The sequence below is a fragment of the Mustela erminea genome, chromosome 18, assembly GCF_009829155.1.
Source record: "Mustela erminea isolate mMusErm1 chromosome 18, mMusErm1.Pri, whole genome shotgun sequence".
Classification (NCBI taxonomy): Eukaryota; Metazoa; Chordata; class Mammalia; order Carnivora; family Mustelidae; genus Mustela; species Mustela erminea.
In genome coordinates this window covers 42401443-42420941 of record NC_045631.1, presented here as the reverse complement: position 1 = coordinate 42420941, position 19499 = coordinate 42401443, and the positions used below count along the sequence as shown (strand labels likewise).

General features: G+C 45.0%; 1 protein-coding gene across 4 annotated transcripts; it reads left to right on the top strand.

Moving 5' to 3' along the window:
- The first annotated feature begins 7853 nt into the window (after positions 1–7853).
- Positions 7854–19493, top strand: BECN1 (beclin 1). 4 transcript variants are annotated; one of them, XM_032321259.1, is made up of 13 exons: positions 7854–7991; positions 8260–8388; positions 11414–11481; positions 12561–12619; positions 13046–13114; positions 13266–13356; positions 13463–13599; positions 13755–13949; positions 15226–15372; positions 16635–16784; positions 17298–17358; positions 17802–17944; positions 18690–19493. In XM_032321259.1, exons 2-13 carry the CDS (start codon positions 8262–8264, stop codon positions 18856–18858), a joined length of 1416 nt encoding a protein of 471 aa, XP_032177150.1. In that variant the 5' UTR covers positions 7854–7991; positions 8260–8261; the 3' UTR covers positions 18859–19493. The 4 variants fall into 4 exon arrangements, with proteins under 4 accessions (XP_032177150.1, XP_032177151.1, XP_032177153.1 ...); XM_032321260.1 differs by having other exon boundaries at positions 7854–8024; XM_032321261.1 differs by lacking the exon at positions 7854–7991 and adding an exon at positions 7997–8079.
- Positions 19494–19499: the final 6 nt, after the last annotated feature.

Genomic DNA, 19499 nt, shown 5'->3' with positions numbered 1-19499 from the left:
AGTAAACCTGGACCAGAACCCCGATCTCCTGACTTACAGGACAATGCCATATTCTATTTTCCTAATAAGAGGCAGAGACCATAGCTCTTCATTCATCCATCCATTCATTCGGTCTCTTAACACTGGTTATTTCGCGCAATAAAATAGGGGCAGTACCCTGTACTAGGCCCTGGAACAGCATTGTCCCAGAGACTAGAAATACGCGAGGCACTTATGTGAGTAAAAATTACCTAGTAGTCACGTTAAAAGGCAAAACAGGTGAAAATAATTTTAAACATAAATTTAACCCGGTTTATCCAAACATTAAATTTTCGATGTGTAATCAATATAAAAATATGGATGAGATCTTACACATTCTTTTCTCAAGCCAAGTCTTTGAAATCAAGTATGGATTTTACACTTATTGTCACTCTCGATTCAGAGGTTCCACATGTGGCTAGTGACTCCTGTACTGAAAAGCACATCTCAGGCACATGGGTGGCTCAGCCGGTTAAGCCTCTACCTTCAGCTGGGGTCATGATCCGAGGGTACTGGGGTTGAGTCCTGCATCAGACTCCTTGCTTAGCGGGGAGTCTGCTTCTCTCTCTGCCTCCGCCTCTTCCCCCTGCTTTGAGAGAGTGCTCGCTCTCTCAAAATAAACAAAATCTTTAAAAAAAATAGAAAAGCACATCTCAGGGAAGTCAAAAGTTAAACAAGACTCAAGTTCTCTGACCACCTGGGTCTTAATACTGGCGAAAGACAGCAGAAAACCACCTGACAACATTACTGCAAAATTTGAAGAATGTTAGGAAATGACTGAGGTAGAGAACACCAGAGGTCTATTTTTTTTTTTTAAGATTTTATTTATTTATTTGACAGAGAGAGATCACAAGTAGGCAGAGAGGCTGTCAGGGGCGGGGGGGGGGGGGGGGGGGCTCCCCCCTGAGCAGAGAGCCCGATGCAGGGCTGGATCCCAGGACCCTGAGACCCAAGGCAGAGGCTCAACCCACTGAGCCACCCAGGCGTCCCTTTGAATTAAGTAAGAAGGCAGGTTGTCTAATCTACATTTTGGAGTCATTCTTTCTGCTCAGCATTTATCCTGGGAAGGCCTCTGAGCTAAGCACAAGGGAAATGGCAGGAATACACAATTAAATAAAGTGCCATTGGGGCACCTGGGTGGCTCAGTGGGTTAAGGCCTCTGCCTTCAGCTCAGGTCATGATCCCAGTGTCCTGGGGTCGAGCCCCGAATTGGTCTCTCTGCTCAGCAGGGAACCTGCTTCCCTTCCTCTCTCTCTCTCTCTGCCCGCCTCTCTGCCTACTTGTGCTCTCTGCCTGTCAAATAAATAAAATCTTTAAAATAAATAAAGTGCTATTGACTATGGCCTTTCGAATCAGAGACTTGGGTTAATCCTACCTCAGCTCCTTTCTGTGATATTTTTGGGAAATGACTGAAATGCTGGGTCTCAATTCCCTCATCTGTGAAAAGGAATTTTGATTATAAATAAATAATATGCAATTCTGTGGACTGTTTGTGAATATTAGAAATCATAAATATGTAAAAAAAAAAAAACTAACAAACACAGTGTGTGGACACAAGGCAGGGACCAGATAAATAGCAGCTATTGTCAACTAAGTTACCTGTTAGTGCTTAACATGAAGAGGTTACTCCTTACACTATATAATTATTATCGCTGCTTCCAAACTCCAGGTCTGTTTCCATTTCTTCAAGACTATATGCAACATAGCCCATATTACCCGTCTTCCTTATTAATGTCTATTAGTTTTCTCTATTTTACCTCTGCTTTCTGTTAACACTTGTACCTAGTGTACAGATCAGTGTAAACTCTGATCTGGAAGTTAACTTTAGGAATGCTTTTCCAAATTAACTTCATCCTATCTTAAGTATGTGATTACCCTGCATTTCTTTCAGAATTAATGACTTTAAGTTGAAAACTTCATATGTTTGTGTTTGTTGAAATATGGCTTTGTTTTCAAATAATTGTGTTTTATCTTTAGGTAGGTTGTAAGACGACAGATACACATTTGTTCTTTATTTTCCTTCCTCCTTCCCTGTCCAAACGTTTTATATAACACTCCACTCATTTATTTATTTATTCAGTGAACAATTGTTGAGGGCCACTACATTTACCGAACTACTCATTTCTGGTGCTTGTGAATCAAATGTGATTACTGATGACTGGTACCACTTTAAATTCATGTCCACATGGGTGCACAACACTGCAGAGAACCTATTACTTGTCCCTGACAAGTGTACTCTCGTACACTCCAAATGACTGTCGTGCTTTCTCATTTCCTTAATCCTCAACAATTCCTCCCCCACCACATCCAATTTATGATTTTGGCTGATTCTTCATTGAGAAGACAGAAACAAATGAGAACTTCCTCTCCCCACTAAGTTTGCCAGCCCATAAGTACTTTCTGCCTTTCCTCCTCTTTCATTAAAGGAAAGACCCTGTTCTTATCAAAAACCAACTCTTCGTGCATTGGGTCCCATACGCTTCACTTTCTCTAGGTCTCTGCTCCTGTGATTATCCATTTTTCCCCTATATTACATTTATCTCTCTCTGTTGGATCATTTTCAAACATGATAGATTTCTCCCATCTTGAGAAAAATGGACCCAGATTCCTCTGTAGCTATCACTCCATTTCTCTGCTCTTCCCCATGCCAAGATTTCTTGAATGATATTATTGTCTCTTACTTTACTTCATCTCCCACTCATTCCAGTCCACTCCAATCAGGCTCTCCCACCCCATGTTCTCACTGAGATTGTTCTTGTTAGGTTACCAGTTGCCATGCTGATAGCACCAGGGATTACCTCTCTTCATCTTGCATTTCTGGGTGGTACACATTAACCACTCCACTTAAAAAAATTTTTTTAGGGACTCCTGGGTGGCTCAGTTGGTTAAGCAGCTGCCTTCGGCTCAGGTCATGATCCCAGCGTCCTGGGATCGAGTCCCACATCGGGTTCCTTGCTCGGCAGGGAGCCTGCTTCTCCCTCTGCCTCTGCCTGCCATTCTATCTGCCTGTGCTCGCTCTCCCCCCCCGATAAATAAATAAAATCTTAAAATTTTTTTTTTAAAGATTGTATTTATTTATTTAGAGAGTATGTGAGCAGGGGAAGGGCCAGAGGGAGAGGGAGAGATAACAATCTCAAGCAGACTCACCACTGAACTTGGAACCCAATATGGGGCTCAATCTCAGAACCCTACCATCATGACCAAAAATCATAGGCCAAAATCAAGGGTTGGACACTTAACTGACTTAGCCACCCTGGCACCCCTAACCACTCACATGGCAAGCTGTTTTTCCAACATTCCTCCAACCTCACTGGTGACCTATTATAATCCCTTTTCTGGGTCTTCCTCCACTGCTTACTTCCTAATGGTGGCATGCTCCAGGGCTTAGTCCTACATCCTTTATTATTCTCCTCTTACACTTTCTCCCTAAGAGGTATCACCCATGTTCATAGCTATAAATACCATCTGTATGCAGATGGTTTTAAATTTGTATCTCTAGTCCTGACATCTTTACTGAGCTCCAATTGTCCTATCTGGGTAACGAATAGACATCTGAAGCATGATGTGGCCAAACCAGGATTCTGGATTCTTCCATACACCTGTTATTTTCCTGCCCTTTCCCATCTCAGTAAAAGACAACTATCCACTTAGTTGTTCAAACCAACATTGAACTGTCAACCTTGATTCCTCTCTTTCCTTCCTCTTGCCACATCTAATTCATCAGCAGGTCCTGTTAGCTTTACCTGTATAATGCATCTTATATGAGTATGCTTTTCTCCATCTCACTTGTTGTGGCTGTTGTTTGAAGATTTTATTTATTTTTATTTTTTTGAAAGAGAGAAAGAGAGAGAACACGAGCAGGGAGGAGAGGGGTGAGGGAAGAGTGGGAGCAGGGAGCCCGATAAGCAGGGAGCCCAAGGTGGGGGTTGATCCCAGGACCCTGGGATCATGACCTGAACGGAAGACAGATGCTTAACCAACTGAGCTCCTCAGGTGCCCCTCCACCTCCTCACTTCCTGTCCTAGTGTCCAACTCTTGATTTCAGCTCTGGTCACGATCTCAGGCTCCATGATCAGTGGGGAATCTGCTTGTCCCTCTCCCTCTGCTCTCCTGCTCTCTCTCCCACTCTCTCTCAAATAAATAAAATCTTCAAAAATTTTAAATTTCATTTTAATATTTATTTATCCCACGGAAACAACTTTCTAAACAATATAAGTCACCAAGAAAAAAAGCAGATTTGGGGCGCCTGGGTGGCTCAGTCGGCTAAGCAACTGCCTTCGGCTCAGGTCATGATCCCGGATTCCCGGGATCGAGTCCCGCATCGGGCTCCTTGCTCAGCAGGGAGTCTGCTTCTCCCACTGACCTCTCTCCTCTCATGCTCTCTCTCTCTCAAATAAATAAATAAAATTTTAAGGAAAAAAAGAGCAGATTTGACTTTATAAAAATGTAAAATTTTTGCACATCTGGAAAACACCTTAATTAAATAGAAGTTGCATAAATTGATGGAAAATATTAAGAAAAATATTAAGAACCTAGCAGATAAATGAGCAAAAAATGCAAACAAAATTCACAAAAGAGAAACTACAGCAAGCCAATATATACAAGTAACCAAAGATGCCAGTGAAAATAACAGGGAAGTGCCATTTTTTTTTTTTTTTGGCCCTTATTCATCAGATATATGATATCTAATATTGGCCAGGGTATTGTGAAACAGACTCTCTCATATGCTACTGGGGGGGAGAATATAATTATGTGCAACCGCTTTCTAATGCAATTGCTAATGTTAGTCAATAGACATGAAATAGCCATGCTCTTTTAATTCAATAATCCCAATTGTGAGACTCTAACACAAGGAAGCCATCAGCTTTTCATTGCAGCATTATTGTAATCACCCAAACTGGAAACAATGGAAATTTCCAGCAAAGAAGAAATACATTAAAGCCATTCATTTGATGTAACATAATGCAGTATATGAGAATGGAAATTACAAAAATTGTGTAGCAAAATGAAAAATATAATATGTAATATTAAATTTTAAAAACAGGATACAAAAATTACATACAGATTATAAATACAAATACAACTGTTAAAGCACTCATTAACACATCTGAATGGAAACCATAAAAGTTACAGTGTGGTGAGATTAAGGGTAACATTATGACACTATCCCCCTAACTTCCTGAATTTGTTGTATTATCTTCCTATAGGGGCACCTGGGTGGCTCAGTCAGTTAAGTGACTGCCTTCGGCTCAGGTTATGATCCCAGGATCCTGAGATCAAGCCCCAAATCAGGCTCCCTGCTCAGCAGAGGGCCTGCTTACAGAGGGCCTTCTTCTCCCTCTGCTGCTCCCCCTTCCTGTGCTCCTTCTCTGTTAAATAAATAAATACCTTCCTTTTTAAAAAAAAAATCATCTTCCTATAAAGGTTTGATCTTCTAAATGAATTATAGGCTTATTTAAAAAAAAAATCCAGCAGTACAAACTTGCCTTAAGTAGAAGAAAAAGTCTCTGTCCCATTGTCCACGTAACACAGGTCGTATCATATGTCATGTTATTTTTTATACAAATAAAATCATACCATGTATACTGCCTATAATTTTTATTTCGATTAACACCTCTTGGCTCAATTCATGGAGAAACCTCTTAGCTAGTCTCCCTAGAGCCACCTTTGCCCTTCTTCTGACTATTATGAAAGTGGCCAGGGGCGCCTGGGTGGCTCAGTGGTTTGGGCTGCTGCCTTCGGCTCGGGTCATGATCTCAGGGTCCTGGGATGGAGCCCCGCATCGGGCTCCCTGCTCCGCAGGAAGCCTGCTTCCCTCTCTCTCTCTCTCTCTCTCTCTCTGCCTGCCTCTCTGCCTACTTGTGATCTCTGTCTGTCAAATAAATAAATAAAATCTTTAAAAAAAAATAAAAAATAAAAAAACAATAAAAAAAGTGGCCAAATTTACCAAATAAAAAGCAATTTTAGGGTTGTCTGAGTGGCTCAGTGGGTTAAAGCCTCTGCCTTCGGCTTAGGTCATGGTCCCAGGGTCCTGGGATTGAGCCCCGCATCGGGCTGTCTGCTTAGTGGGGAGCCGGCTTCCCTCCTCTGTCTGTCTGCCTCTCTGCCTACTTGTGATCTCTGTCTGTCAAAAAAATGAATTAAAAAAATGAATTTTACTTTATTCTTTTTCATGGCTACATAGTACTCTGCTGAATGAATAATACCACAGTTTATTTAAACAATCCTCTATGGCTGAAGGACATTGAGCAGTGAACATTCTTGGACGTATATATTTGTGCACTTGGATATCTATTAGGTAAATTCCTAGAAAGATATTTTATGAGCCAAAGAATATGAACATTTAAGAATTTGATAGATGCTTCCAGGGCACCTGGGTGGCTCAGTGGGTTAAGCCTCTGCCTTCCGCTCAGGTCATGATCCCAGCGTCCTAGGATTGAGCCCCACATCAGGCTCTCTGCTTGGCGGGGAGCCTGCTTACTCCTCCCTCTCTCTCTCTTTCTTTGCCTGACTCTCTGCCTACTTGTGATCTTGGTCTGTCAAATAAATAAAGTAAAATTATTTAAAAAAAAAAGAATTTGATAGATGTTTCCAAACTGACCTCTGAAAAGATTATACTAATTTACATTCCCAGCCGATGTTATTTTAGAGTTTCATGAATGCTCATCAGCATTGGATGTTATCAACTGGTTTAGCCTTTACCAATCTCATAAATCAACAATGCTGCCCCATTTAACTTCCATTGACTTAATTACAAATGAAATGAAACATCTGTTTCTTTATCAACCATTTGTTGTTCTGCGAGCTCACTTTTTCATATATTTTGCCCATTTCATTACTGGTCTTTGGTGGTTTTTTTGAAAAAGTTCTGTATTTTGATCAAATAGATCTCTGTATATTGAGGAAACTCACCTGTCTTATGAGCCACAACTATATTCTACATTTTTCTTCTGTAAATTTTTTTTACAGTGTCATTGACAGTTCAGAAAGCTTTAATTTCTAAGGAGTAGAATTCCATATTTTCCTCTTTGCTTTTGATTTTCATCATACTTAGATCTTCTCCACTCCAAGATTATAAAAAATATTCACTAATGCTTTCATCTAGTACCTTTAACTACTGTGGTTTTGATTCTTAAATTTGTGACCAATTTGGAGCTTCTTTCGGCGTAAACAGGGAGGTAGAGATTCAGCTCTCTGCTCTCTACATGACTGTTTGGATCCAGTCATCACTTATTAAGTAGCTCATTTCCCCACTGATTTGAAATACGAGCTTTTACAATATACTAAAACCCCTGTAAACTTGGTCTATTCTTAAACTATATTATGTTCCATTGATTGTGGTCTATTCCTGCACCAAGATAAAATGTTTTAGTTTTATAGTTTTATAATTTCAATAACTTGATATTTGATATCTGAAACGCTTCATTTTCTCTAATAAATAGCTAAAATTTTAAAATATAAAATAGAACAGGATAAAATTTACCTCCTCACCTTCCCCTTCCAAGTGTGTCTACCACTTTTTCAGGGGCATTTGAAAGAGAGCCCAGCTCCCCCAAAGAGAAAGTTTTAAAACTGATACTTCAAGAAGAATTAAAGTGGTTCTGCTCAGAAGTAACAAATCTAAAGAAAAGACACAGAGTTGCAGATTGGGTGAGGCTCCTCTTTCTTTCCCAACTCATCCTTGCCTCTTCCTCACTACTATTGCCCACCCGCCAACGCCTGCCGCGCTTCCCAGATCAGCCTCTTGGTGGCGCGGCGGGGCCCGTAAACAAGTACGGCTCGACCGACCACCCAAGCCACAGCAAGGCGGTCATGACGTCACGTCCGGTCCGGGCGGAAGTCCTCCGCTGGCCGATAGGGAAGTATCAGAAGGCTGTGCTATGGCAGCTCTGGAGGCGTCCCTCCCGGGGAGACCTGACGCCACGGTGCCCCCGCGGTAGACCGGACCAGGGTTGCGGGCTCCGGGTCCCGAGGTGACGCTCGGGGGCTGAACCGGGGCTTTAGAAGTGAGCCTGGGAACCCTGACGGCCCCTGTCGAAGCCGCTCCCAGACTCTGGGCTGGTAAACTGGCTTTGCCAGGGCTTTCCCGGAAACGGGTCCGCCTGATATCCGACCGCTCCTACAGGGAATGGCGTGGGCGAGGATTTCCCCCCTTCACTATACCAGCAAGGCAGGTGGTAGCCCCGGACCTAGAGTTCAAGGGCGCTGATTCAACCTAACATCGCCTCTCTACCGCCGCAGGGATGGAGGGCTCTAAAACTTCCAGCAGCACCATGCAAGTGAGCTTCGTGTGCCAGCGTTGCAGCCAGCCCCTGAAACTGGACACGAGCTTCAAGATCCTGGATCGTGTCACCATCCAGGAGCTCACAGGTCAGGGAGACCCTTGGAAAGAGGGTGGTCAAGATCGTGGGAAAAGGGCAGCTTTGGAGATGTAGGTCTTAAGGTGGCTGTCTTTGTAATCTGCCACAAACTTGCTGTGAACTTAGGAAAGTCATTTCATCTCTCGGCCTCCCCGTTTTCTAGTCGGGAACATGAAGGAGTTCTGACAGTGTGTGCTTCTAAGAGCTTCCTATTTTAAGGAAGGGTCCTTAGTTTTCTGCTCTTACTGTTTCAGAGTAAAGGAATATGTATATATAATAATAAACAATTTTTGTTGAGGGCTTACCGTATAGCAAGTGCCTTACATGCATTATATCACTTATCCCTGCAACAACCCCAATGGAGGAGTACAGTCATCATTTTACAGTTGAGAAATTGAGGCTCAGAGAGGTTAAGTGACTTATCCGGTGGCCAACATTAGGTAAATGGAGGAACAGTTTCTTAAAGTCCAAGAAGTGGGATGAAGTTAGAGACAAAACAAAGAAAAGACTGAATAGGTAGTTTAAATAAGCTCTTGGGTCCAGAGTCAGCCTGTTTGGATTTAAATCATAAGTGTCATTTGCTAGCTGGATGGCTTTTTGTAAGTTACTTTTACTTTTTAAGCCCTGGTTTCTTGGTTTCTTTATCTGTAAAATGTAAAATGACCTCAGGGTAATTGTAAGGATTGGGTATGATGAAAAACTTAAGTACTTAGGGATATACTGGGCAAATAGTACTCAAGTGTTAGCTGTTATCATTGCTACCAATTTCTCTCTCATTTTTTAAAAGATTTTATTTATTTGACAGACAGAGATCACAAGTAGGCAGAGAGGCAAGCAGAGAGAGAGAGAAGCAGGCCCCCTGCTGAGCAGAGAGCCCGACATGGGGCTCGATCCCAGGACCCTGGAATCATGACCTGAGGTGAAGGCAGAGGCTTTAACCCACTGAGGTGAAGGCAGAGGCTTTAACCCACTGAGCCACCCAGGCGCCCTCTAATTTCTCTTTTTGAGTGGAATTAACTCTTTAATATATGTGTATATTTAAAGACTTTATTTATTTGACAGAGATCACAAGTAGGCAGAGAGAGAGGAAGGGAAGCAGGCTCCCTGCAGAGCAGAGACCCAGATGCGGGGCTCAATCCCAGGACCCTGGGATCATGACCTGAGCCGAAGGCAGAGGCTTAACCCACTGAGCCACCCAGGCGCCCCTCTTTAATATATTTTTAACCTTTCACTACAGAAAATTTCAATCATTTGGTCAAGGGAATAGCATAGTGAACTCCCTCATATCCATCACCCTGCTTCAACGATAAGCCGCATTCACCATTCTTGTGTTCTCTATATCTTCAAAAAATGTCATGCCTTTAAATGTACAAATCTTAGCTGTGCATTTTTGACAAAATGGATACACTCGTGTAACTCAGATCATTGGGATGTAGAATGGTTTCATCTTCCCAGAAAGTTCTCTCGTGTTCCTTCCAAGTTATTCTGGAGGAGAGGAGATGTTAATTTTTGTTATGGAAAACTTCAGAGTATAAAAGGAACCTCATATACCCATCACCTAGCTTCGACAATTATTAATGCATATTTAAATCCTGTTTCATCTATACCCCCGTCTATTCCCCTCTCACCCCTAATTATGTTGGAGGAAATCCCAAACGTAAAGATACTGTAAATGTTTTGGTGAGTATTTTTGAAAGATAGGATGTCTTTTTGTTTTTTATTTTTATTTTTTAGGACAAAAAGTTTGCTTTAAATATTTTTGGAGGGGAAAGGACACTATACTTCTGCTCAAGAGAAACATTTTTACAGCCTTGACGTCTTTTATTTTGCTTAAATTTTTCATGCCATGAATTAGGGAATGGGTTCCAGCCGCGCGGGCTCCTTTCCGTTGGTTCTCGCCTCGTGGGCTTCTCTGGGTGGGGCAGGCTGACCCTTCAGTTGAACCAAGTACCTTTGTCTTTGACTTCCTTCTTTTTCTTTTTCTTTCTTTTTTTTTTTTTTTAAGATTTTATTTATTTATTTGACAGACAGAGATCACAAGTAGGCAGAGAGGCAGTCAGAGAGAGGAGGAAGCAGGCGCCCCGCTGAGCAGAGAGCCCGATGTGGGGCTCGATCCCAGGACCCTGGGATCATGACCTGAGCTGAAGGCAGAGGCTTTAACCCACTGAGCCACCCAGGCGCCCCTCCTTCTTTTTCTGATCATTTTCCGCCACAGGCTTCAGGAAGCTATCTTGGCTCTTGAGTGTTTAATATGCTCAACACGTACATTAATTCTCTTGGCAAGAATCTTGTCCTTGTTTGTTCACAACAACGCCAACAGCATGCTGAGTAGCATTGTAGACTCTTCCAGTAGTGCCATGGTAACGTTTGCAGGGCAGTCCTTTTTTTTTTTTTTTTTTTTAAAGATTTTATTTATTTATTTGACAGAGAGAGATCACAGTAGGAGAGAGGAAGGGAAGAGATCACAGAGAGAGGAAGGGAAGCAGGCCCCCTGCTGAGCAGAGAGCCCGATGTGGGACTCGATCCCAGGACCCTGAGATCATGACCTGAGCCGAAGGCAGCAGCTTAACCCACTGAGCCACCCAGGCGCCCTGGGGCAGTCCTTTTTGAACAGCGCCCATTCCCTTGATGTCCACTGTATCACCTTTCTTGTAAATTCGCATGTATGTCGCCAAAGGAACAACTCCATGTTTTCTAAAAGACCTAAAGAACATACAGCGGGTACCTCTCCTCTAGGACTCCCTTTGTGTTGGTCATTTTAGCGAATGACTGGAGGATGGCAGTTGTGCTAAGATGTCTTTTTCAAAACACAATCGTGATATTACAGTGGGAAAATTTTTTTTAAATTCCTTAATCTGATTTAATGGGGGTAAGGGGAGGAAGACAAAAGGTTTATCTATGTGCAGATGGTGCTTAAAGGAAAAGGTGGAGGTGGGAGTGGTGATGAGGCTTTTTTTCCTTGTTTTCCCATACTTTCATACACACTCCAGCTTTGTTAAGACTCTCTCTAATTCTGATATTTTCCTTGTCCTTAGCTCCATTACTTGCCACTGCCCAGGTGAAACCAGGAGAGACCCAAGAGGAAGAGGCTAACCCAGGAGAGGTATGAAACACTGGAATGCAAACTGGGTTTCTGCAGGGTACTTGGTGCTTCAGGAGCCCCGAGACTTTTGGGATTTTTGGTTAACAAGAGATATTCTACATGATCAGGCCTCTGTGGGTCATGGAGGAGGTCCAGAAGTGCTTCTGAGGTCACACGATGACAAATGAGGCATAATTTTAAAATGTGGGGAGAGGCTTTTTATTTGAAGCAGAATTACCAGCCATTATAGGTGGGAAATGACCTGGACACACAGGTCATCCCAAGGCATGCCTGGTTTATATCTGTTGTCCTAGCTAATTATTAATATCCACTCCTCTCCATTCTCAAAAGTAGCTTAGTTTGGACTAGAATATGATTACTCTAGCTAGAAAGGATCATCAGTATTAGAGAACATGTCATTTTTGTTTATTTAAAAGATTTTATTTGAGAGACTGCGTGCACATGAGCAGGGGTTGGGGAATGCAGAGGGAGAGGGAGAAGCAGACTTCCCGCTGAGCAGGGAGTCCAACCTGGGACCCTATCCCGGGACCCCGAGATCATGACCTGAGCTGAAGGCAGACACTTAACTACTGAGCCCCCCAGCACCCCAAACATGTCATTTTTAAACTGTGATAACATCAGTGATCATTTTCTTTGTCAAAGGTAGATGTCTAAGTATTTGATCACACATAAATTATATCAAAGTATCAAAAGCGTATAAATTACCTACTTTGTTGTATGCCACGGCAAACTTCATTGCAGTCTGATACGGCTTTTTTCTTGTGTGGTGTTTCAGGGCATTCTTCCCCTACCCCTAACTGGGAAGTGTTGAGAAAATGTAAATTTAACTACAGTGGAGTATAACATAGTTGGGAGATGTTTCCCATAAAAAGTCACATGGGACTTGGGGTGTGTCTGTACCGGGGTCCTCTCTTAGTGCACATATCTGAGGATGGGCTAGGTAATTCCTATTTCTTAAGTGTCTGGTTTATCAAGTCTGGCAGTTATCAATCAAGGTTAAAACCAGATAGTTCTGAGGCTGTTTGGGACTCCCACCTCCAAGCTGCCAGAGTTCTAATGCCCTCTTATTTCCTTCCCAGGAGCCATTTCTTGAAACTCGCCAGGATGGTGTCTCTCGCAGATTCATTCCCCCAGCCAGGTGCCTACCACTCCCAGCCCCCTGTTTCTTGCCAGAGGCCAGTAGAATTTTAATGGAACCCAGAATTGAGACCTGGAGCCAGGTGGTGGAGATAAATCACCTAACCTTTTGGCTCTTCCAGAAAAGATGTATTCTCTTATACCTGGCCCAGCCCTTTCCAGTATTGGTTTGCCCTGTAACCATTCACACAGTGGGAAGGGACAATGGAAAGTCTGAGGGAGTGAATGACGATAAAAGAGATGGGTTCTGGAAAAGCTTTAGAGTAGCAGGTGTTGTCAGACGTTCAGGTTCTTAGTCGTTGATGCATGTGAAGGCTGCTGGCGAGGGGTATAAGATTTAAAAATGGTCTTTCCTGATTCTCCTTCCTTTTCTGCTGTAGACACACACCCACATGTCAGTTTTTGATGCCCCCTCTCCCCTCCTTAGTCCATCCAGGCCAACCTTCGAGCTGAGTGCCCCTGTGGAAGACCAGCATGGCCTTCCCTTGGGAGAGAGGTACCCTTGGGAGGTCAGTCGGGCTAGGAGTGCGTATGCGCCTTGAGACCCCTCAGCCGGTGCTTGAGAGTCCCTGCCACTGACAACAACAGTCGGTGGAGGAGGCCTCTCTGCTCCCTCATGTGGCCCGTGGGCGGGGGGCTGTCTGCAGGATGATGTCTACTGAAAGTGCCAACAGCTTCACTCTGATCGGGGAGGCATCTGACGGCGGCACCATGGAGAACCTCAGCCGAAGACTGAAGGCAAGTGGGCAGCGTCGCAGCAGGAGGCCTGGCTCCTAGAGCGGGTGGCCTGACAGGTCGCGGGCGCCAGGCCCTACCCTGACTCTTCCCCACCCCACCCTTCCAGGTCACTGGGGACCTTTTTGACATCATGTCAGGCCAGACCGATGTGGACCACCCGCTGTGCGAGGAATGCACAGATACTCTCTTAGACCAGCTCGACACTCAGCTCAACGTCACCGAAAATGAGTGTCAGAACTACAAGTGAGTTCCTCTAGAGCTGGCGCCGGGAACCTGAGGTCTGGATGTGAGAGCTGTCCCTATGTTGAGACGGCCTGGCTCTGACCCGGGAGCTGTGCTCGGGTAAACAGCATAACGGGCTCCCTGCAGTGAGTATATTCTGCCTGTGTGCTCGGCAGGCGCTGTCTGGAGATCTTAGAGCAGATGAACGAGGACGACAGTGAACAGCTACAAATGGAGCTAAAGGAGCTGGCACTGGAGGAGGAGAGGCTGATCCAGGAGCTGGAAGAGGTGGAAAAGAACCGCAAGATGGTGGCGGAAAATCTCGAGAAGGTCCAGGCTGAGGCTGAGAGACTGGACCAGGAGGAAGCTCAGTGAGTCGTCACCCTCTTCCTCCGTCTTCCTGGCCTTAAGGCTCCAGGACAAGTGGCTTCTAACTGAACGTGTCTGTGTACTTTGTAAGCTGCAGTCACCTGTCTTTTGGCAGCTTGTCTGCTCCAGATCCTACATACTGTTTCCAGGCCCTGTTTCTTTCTTTCTTTCTTTTTTTTTTTTTTTAAAGATTTTATTTATTTGACAGACAGGGATCACAACTAGGCAGAGAAGCAGAGAGAGAGAGGGAAGCAGGCTCCCCACTGAGCAGGGAGCCCGATGCGGGGCTCGATCTCAGGACCCTGACATCATGACCTGGGGGCAAGGCAGAGGCTTAACCCACTGAGCCACCCAGACGGCCCTTTTTTAATTTTTTATTTATTCATTTGACAGACAGAGATCACAAGTAGGCAGAGAGGCAGGTAGAGAGAGAGAGGGGAGGAGGCATGCTCCCCACTGAGCAGAGAGCCCGATGCGGGGCTCGATCCCAGGACCCTGAGATCATGACCTGAGCCAAACCCACTGAGCCACCCAGGCACCCCTCAGGCCCTGTTTCTTGAGATCTGTTGAGAGGGTTCTATATGAAGGGGCATGCCCACATAAATGAAAAAAGTGTGTCGGTGAAATAGCAGAGAAACGAGGGTTCTAGTTGCATTTCCATCATGTCGGGAACCGTAAGTCAGCCACCCAACGCACATCCTGCTCTGGAAAGATGAGCATGGTGGCCTACATTCGTTCTTTCCCAGCCCCAAAATTTCACTGGTGATCCTGCCCTGAGAGAATCCTCTGTCCAGGGGAGGAGACCCAGTGGCGGCACTAACTAAAGTGGGGGAGGTGATAGAGAAAAAATTAATCTTTTCAAAGTAGTGAGCAAGTTTCCTTGGAAATGGTGTATCTAACTCTAAAGGACTGGTAGGTGCATAGAAGTGAGGTTCTGGTAGTTCAGTTACGGTCATTTCAAGGAAAAAGCCACTCTTAACCCCCTCACCTCCCTTCTGTAAAGGATCAGAAATACGAGAAGCGCTTGGCCCGGGTTTAGGAAAGTCCTGTTTTCCTCTACCTTTTGCATGTGGGCAGCTGGAATTTGAGACCTTTCGGTCCCTCGCAGGCAGAACAACTAGGGCCTGTATGTTCCTTTGAATGGGATCTGTGCCAAATGGAAAGGATGCTGTAACTAGGTCTCCCCATAACCACCAGACTGAACTGTTATGCCGGGTGGTGAGAGAGAAGTTTCAGTCCTGAACCAGCAGCCTTCAGCGGCCCCTTTGCTGCTCACAGGTACCAGCGGGAGTACAGTGAATTCAAGCGACAACAGCTGGAGCTGGACGATGAGCTGAAGAGCGTGGAAAACCAGATGCGCTATGCCCAGATGCAGCTGGACAAGCTGAAGAAAACTAATGTCTTCAATGCAACCTTCCACATCTGGTAACGTGGGCTGGAGGGTGAGGAGGGTCAGGGGAGCACTGCACGCCTGCACCTTAGCTGCTGACCACCAGGCTGGGGTGCCCGCCTCCCACCGTGTCGGACTGTACACATGAGCCCCCCCAGTCCCACGAAAACCTTGTCATCTGCCCAGGTGCTCCCCCTAGGATCATTGATGTATTTATTCAACGTTTTGTCCATTTAACTAGTATCTTTTGGGCATCTCATACATGGCGGGCACCGTGTTAAGAACCCAAAGGGCAATAGCACACAGTGTGCGTTCTACCTTCTGGTTGCTTAGAATCTCGTGGAAGGGATGGCTGTGTGATAACCTGTTGTGATGCGGCGTGGTGACTGTGACCCCCGACAGCGGCGGGGGGAGCTCTCGGGCCGTATAAAGGCACTGGGTGCAATATGGGAAGGCCCCATGGAAATTTTGCCCCAGGGGAGGTTAATGTTTAAGCTGAGACATGAAGGGGAAGCCTGCAGGGGGGATTGTTCTTGGTGTAGGAACATCATGTGCAAAGAAACAGAGGAACATGGGGGTGGTGAGTCCAGAGACCTGAAAGGAGCTTATTGTGACTGGCGATTGAGTGTGAAGGGGAGAGTGACTAGATATGAAACTGGAGAGTGACCAGTTCTCCAAGGAGCTCATAGACCTCATGAAGGGATTTGGGCTTCGTCCAAAGGGCAGTGGAAACCACTGAAGCATTTTGTGAGTGGTCGCTTTACCTGTGCTTTGGGAAGTGTTGGCGTTGTTTGGGGGGAGGGCAGTGCCAGTGGTAAGGAGACTTGTTAGGTGGCCTCTAAGTGGGAAAAGATAGAGCAGCGGCACTGAGTTTGGAAAAAAGTGGACAGATTGGAGAGATTTAGGAAGTCCAGTCAAGAGGACTTGGTGTTTTTTGAGGGGAGGGAACAGAGAGCGAGAGTTCAGGAATGATGTCCCCCTTTCTACTTCGGCATCTGAGCACAAGCAGAAAGATGACGACTCACGTTTGAATGTGTATTTAAAGTGCCAAGTAGAGGGGCTCCAGGCTGGCTCGGTCGGTAGAGTACATGGCTCCTGATCCTGAGGTCGTGAGTTCAAGCCCCGCATTGGGCACAGAGCTTACTTAAGTAAATAAAATGCCCAGTAGAGCTGAGGTATGTGAATGGGGAGATGAGGTGAGAGATTTATGCAGGGGTTTAGGTGCAAGCCAGAAGCCTCAAATTGCTGAGTGTTAAGGTCTCCCTGTGTTTCCCCCCACCCTCCCGCCTTCCTCCAGGCACAGTGGACAGTTTGGCACCATCAATAACTTCCGACTGGGTCGCCTGCCCAGTGTGCCCGTGGAATGGAATGAGATCAATGCCGCCTGGGGTCAGACGGTGTTGCTGCTCCACGCCCTGGCCAATAAGATGGGTCTGAAATTTCAGAGGTAAGAAATGCCCCCCTCTCTTGGGGTGTGGCGTGTCCTTGATATAATCTGTATCTCCAACCTGGGAGTCCTCTGCTGGGCCAGGAGCCCTTGCTCCCAACACACTGAGGGTTTTCTGTCTGTGGAGACTCTGCTTCTGATCATCCCCCTTACGACAGGGCTCTCTCCACTCAGCCAGCAGTCCTTGAACTGCATGACCAGAGCTGTGATCCCCAGCCCAGCTTCTCCAGAACCTTGGTGGTTCCTCAAGCTGTCTTCAGCTTTTGTTTTTTTCAGCCTAAACAAAACCTACATGTTCCAATGAAAAGCCCCCCAGCCAATTATATAATAAATGTAGTTGGCTCAGTAACAACATCTTTTAAACATGGAGTCTATGGGGAGATGAGGGAGAGGGGTGGGAATAATAAAAGTTGTCCTTGGGAGGATGAAGCCTGAAAATCACTGGGTTCTAACATTCCAGTAATCACTTCAGCAGGAGTCCTGTATCCGTCTCCGTGTGCATCTCCATTTTAGGTATCGGCTCGTTCCCTATGGAAACCATTCGTATCTGGAGTCTCTGACAGACAAATCTAAGGTATTCTGGGAAGCCCCATTCTCACTGGAAGGCAGAATCCTTGTACCTCCTGAGGGAATGGTTTCCTTTTGATAACAGCATTTCCTAGTTTCTTTCTTAGAGGTACCTCATGATCCCATGTCTTGTTTGGGGTCTTGTCTAGGTCAGGATTAGCCTTCTGGGGACTGCAGACACAAAATAGGTTCTTACAATCTGTTGCAAAGGGCTAAGGGCAGATCAGAGGAGACATATGCTGGGGTGGGAAAGGGATCACTGTGAGATCAAGGGTTTAATTCATTTCCAGTGATGGTGAAGCAGTTCTTGGTGGCTCGTATTGGCCCGAGTTTACTGTTTCCAGTGGAATACAGACAGAACACCACTCGAGGGATTGCTAGGCTTGGGAACAATCGCTGGTAGCCAGTCAGTGCCACCCCCTTAGCTGGTTCTCTTCTCTTCCTGGGCAGGAGCTGCCATTATATTGTTCTGGGGGGTTGCGGTTTTTCTGGGACAACAAGTTTGACCATGCCATGGTGGCTTTCCTGGACTGTGTGCAGCAGTTCAAAGAAGAGGTTGAAAAAGGCGAGACACGTTTTTGTCTTCCTTACAGGTCAGTATCCCCTAATGTGGAATGAACATGGAGTAGGACCAAATTGAGCAGGATTTAAGAGACAGTAAGAGTGGAAGCAAGACATAGTGTGTAAATGGTGGGAAAGCAGAAAATGCCGCAGAGTCACAGGACACTGATGGGCAAAGACAGAGTCAACATTCCGAGCCGGACTGAATGTGACCACTTGGTCCCTGAGGAGAAAGAATATTCTCTTCGGGGCTTTGGGGGGATTTTCTTAGCACAGAGGTCAAACCAGTTCTCTAATTCCCGGAAGCTTTTCCCCTTAAGCCCTTGGAAATAAATAAGAATGCTTCCTTTGGTCAAATTTTATAAGAGCCCAATGATAGACGGAGACCTTAGTTCAAGAGAGTAAGGCCGAGCTGCTTCTGTCACCCCAAAACAAAGCATTTCTTTTCTTCTGCCTCCCTTCTCTCCCCTTGAGTTCAGGGATGCCTAGGAAAACAGACAGGAGTACTGTAACCCCCACGTACCCTCTGCTGCAGGCTTCTCATTTGTTTGGGTGTGTGTCCTGTCCCTGTACTCTGCAATGACAATGAGGCTCTTGTGACAGCCTTCTTGATGTTTGGCTTTCAAGCAAATCCAAAATACACTACCATTCCTTGCCAAAAGTTCTTTACTAGATAAAATGACGTGAATGGTCCCATGACCAAGTCCCTGCCCATTTGCCTGAACTGACTTAACTCGGATCTCAGTTACTAATGAGCTCTGCTGTGTCCGTCTGCAGGATGGATGTGGAGAAAGGCAAGATTGAAGACACAGGAGGCAGTGGCGGCTCCTATTCCATCAAAACCCAGTTTAACTCTGAGGAACAGTGGACAAAAGCTCTCAAGTTCATGCTGACGAATCTCAAGTGGGGGCTTGCTTGGGTGTCTTCACAGTTTTATAACAAGTGACTTTTTTTTTCCTGAGGAAGATAAGTTTGCCTTAAAGGCTTTAAATTTTGTTTTGTTTGCAAAGAGAAAAAAGTATTTTAAATTAAATTCGGGTACTATTAAACAGCACATGTTTACAATACCAAAAAGGAAAAAAAAAATTCACAAAAGCCACTTTATTTTAGGATATCATGTGACAGTTTCCAGAGCTACAACATGCCTTGTACAGCTACCAGCCTTTGTCATAGTTTTGACTCTTAACCCCATACCTCCCTTGCCCCCTTCCCCTCAAAACTAATTTAAATTTGCTTTTGTTGTTATTGTTAATGGAGTTGAATTGAGATTGATGTATTTTCACTGGGCTTTATCTCTCTCAACTTCCTGCACTTAAAATATGAACTAGAAACTTCGGTCTGCACTGAGTCGACGAGATGTGTGAGACGCACAGTTGGATAATGTGAGAGAGTGACACATCAGCTTTGGTCACCAGGTGGTATGATGAAAAGCTTGAAATTTAACACTTGTCCTGTCTCGGTTCTCGTGCTGACTGCCTACTCTGCTTTCTGTTAGAAATATGAAATGAAATGGTGTTTGATATTGTCTGAGACATTATGCAGAGATTTAATTATTTGTAATAAAAGTTTTAACTGCAGTCTGATAAC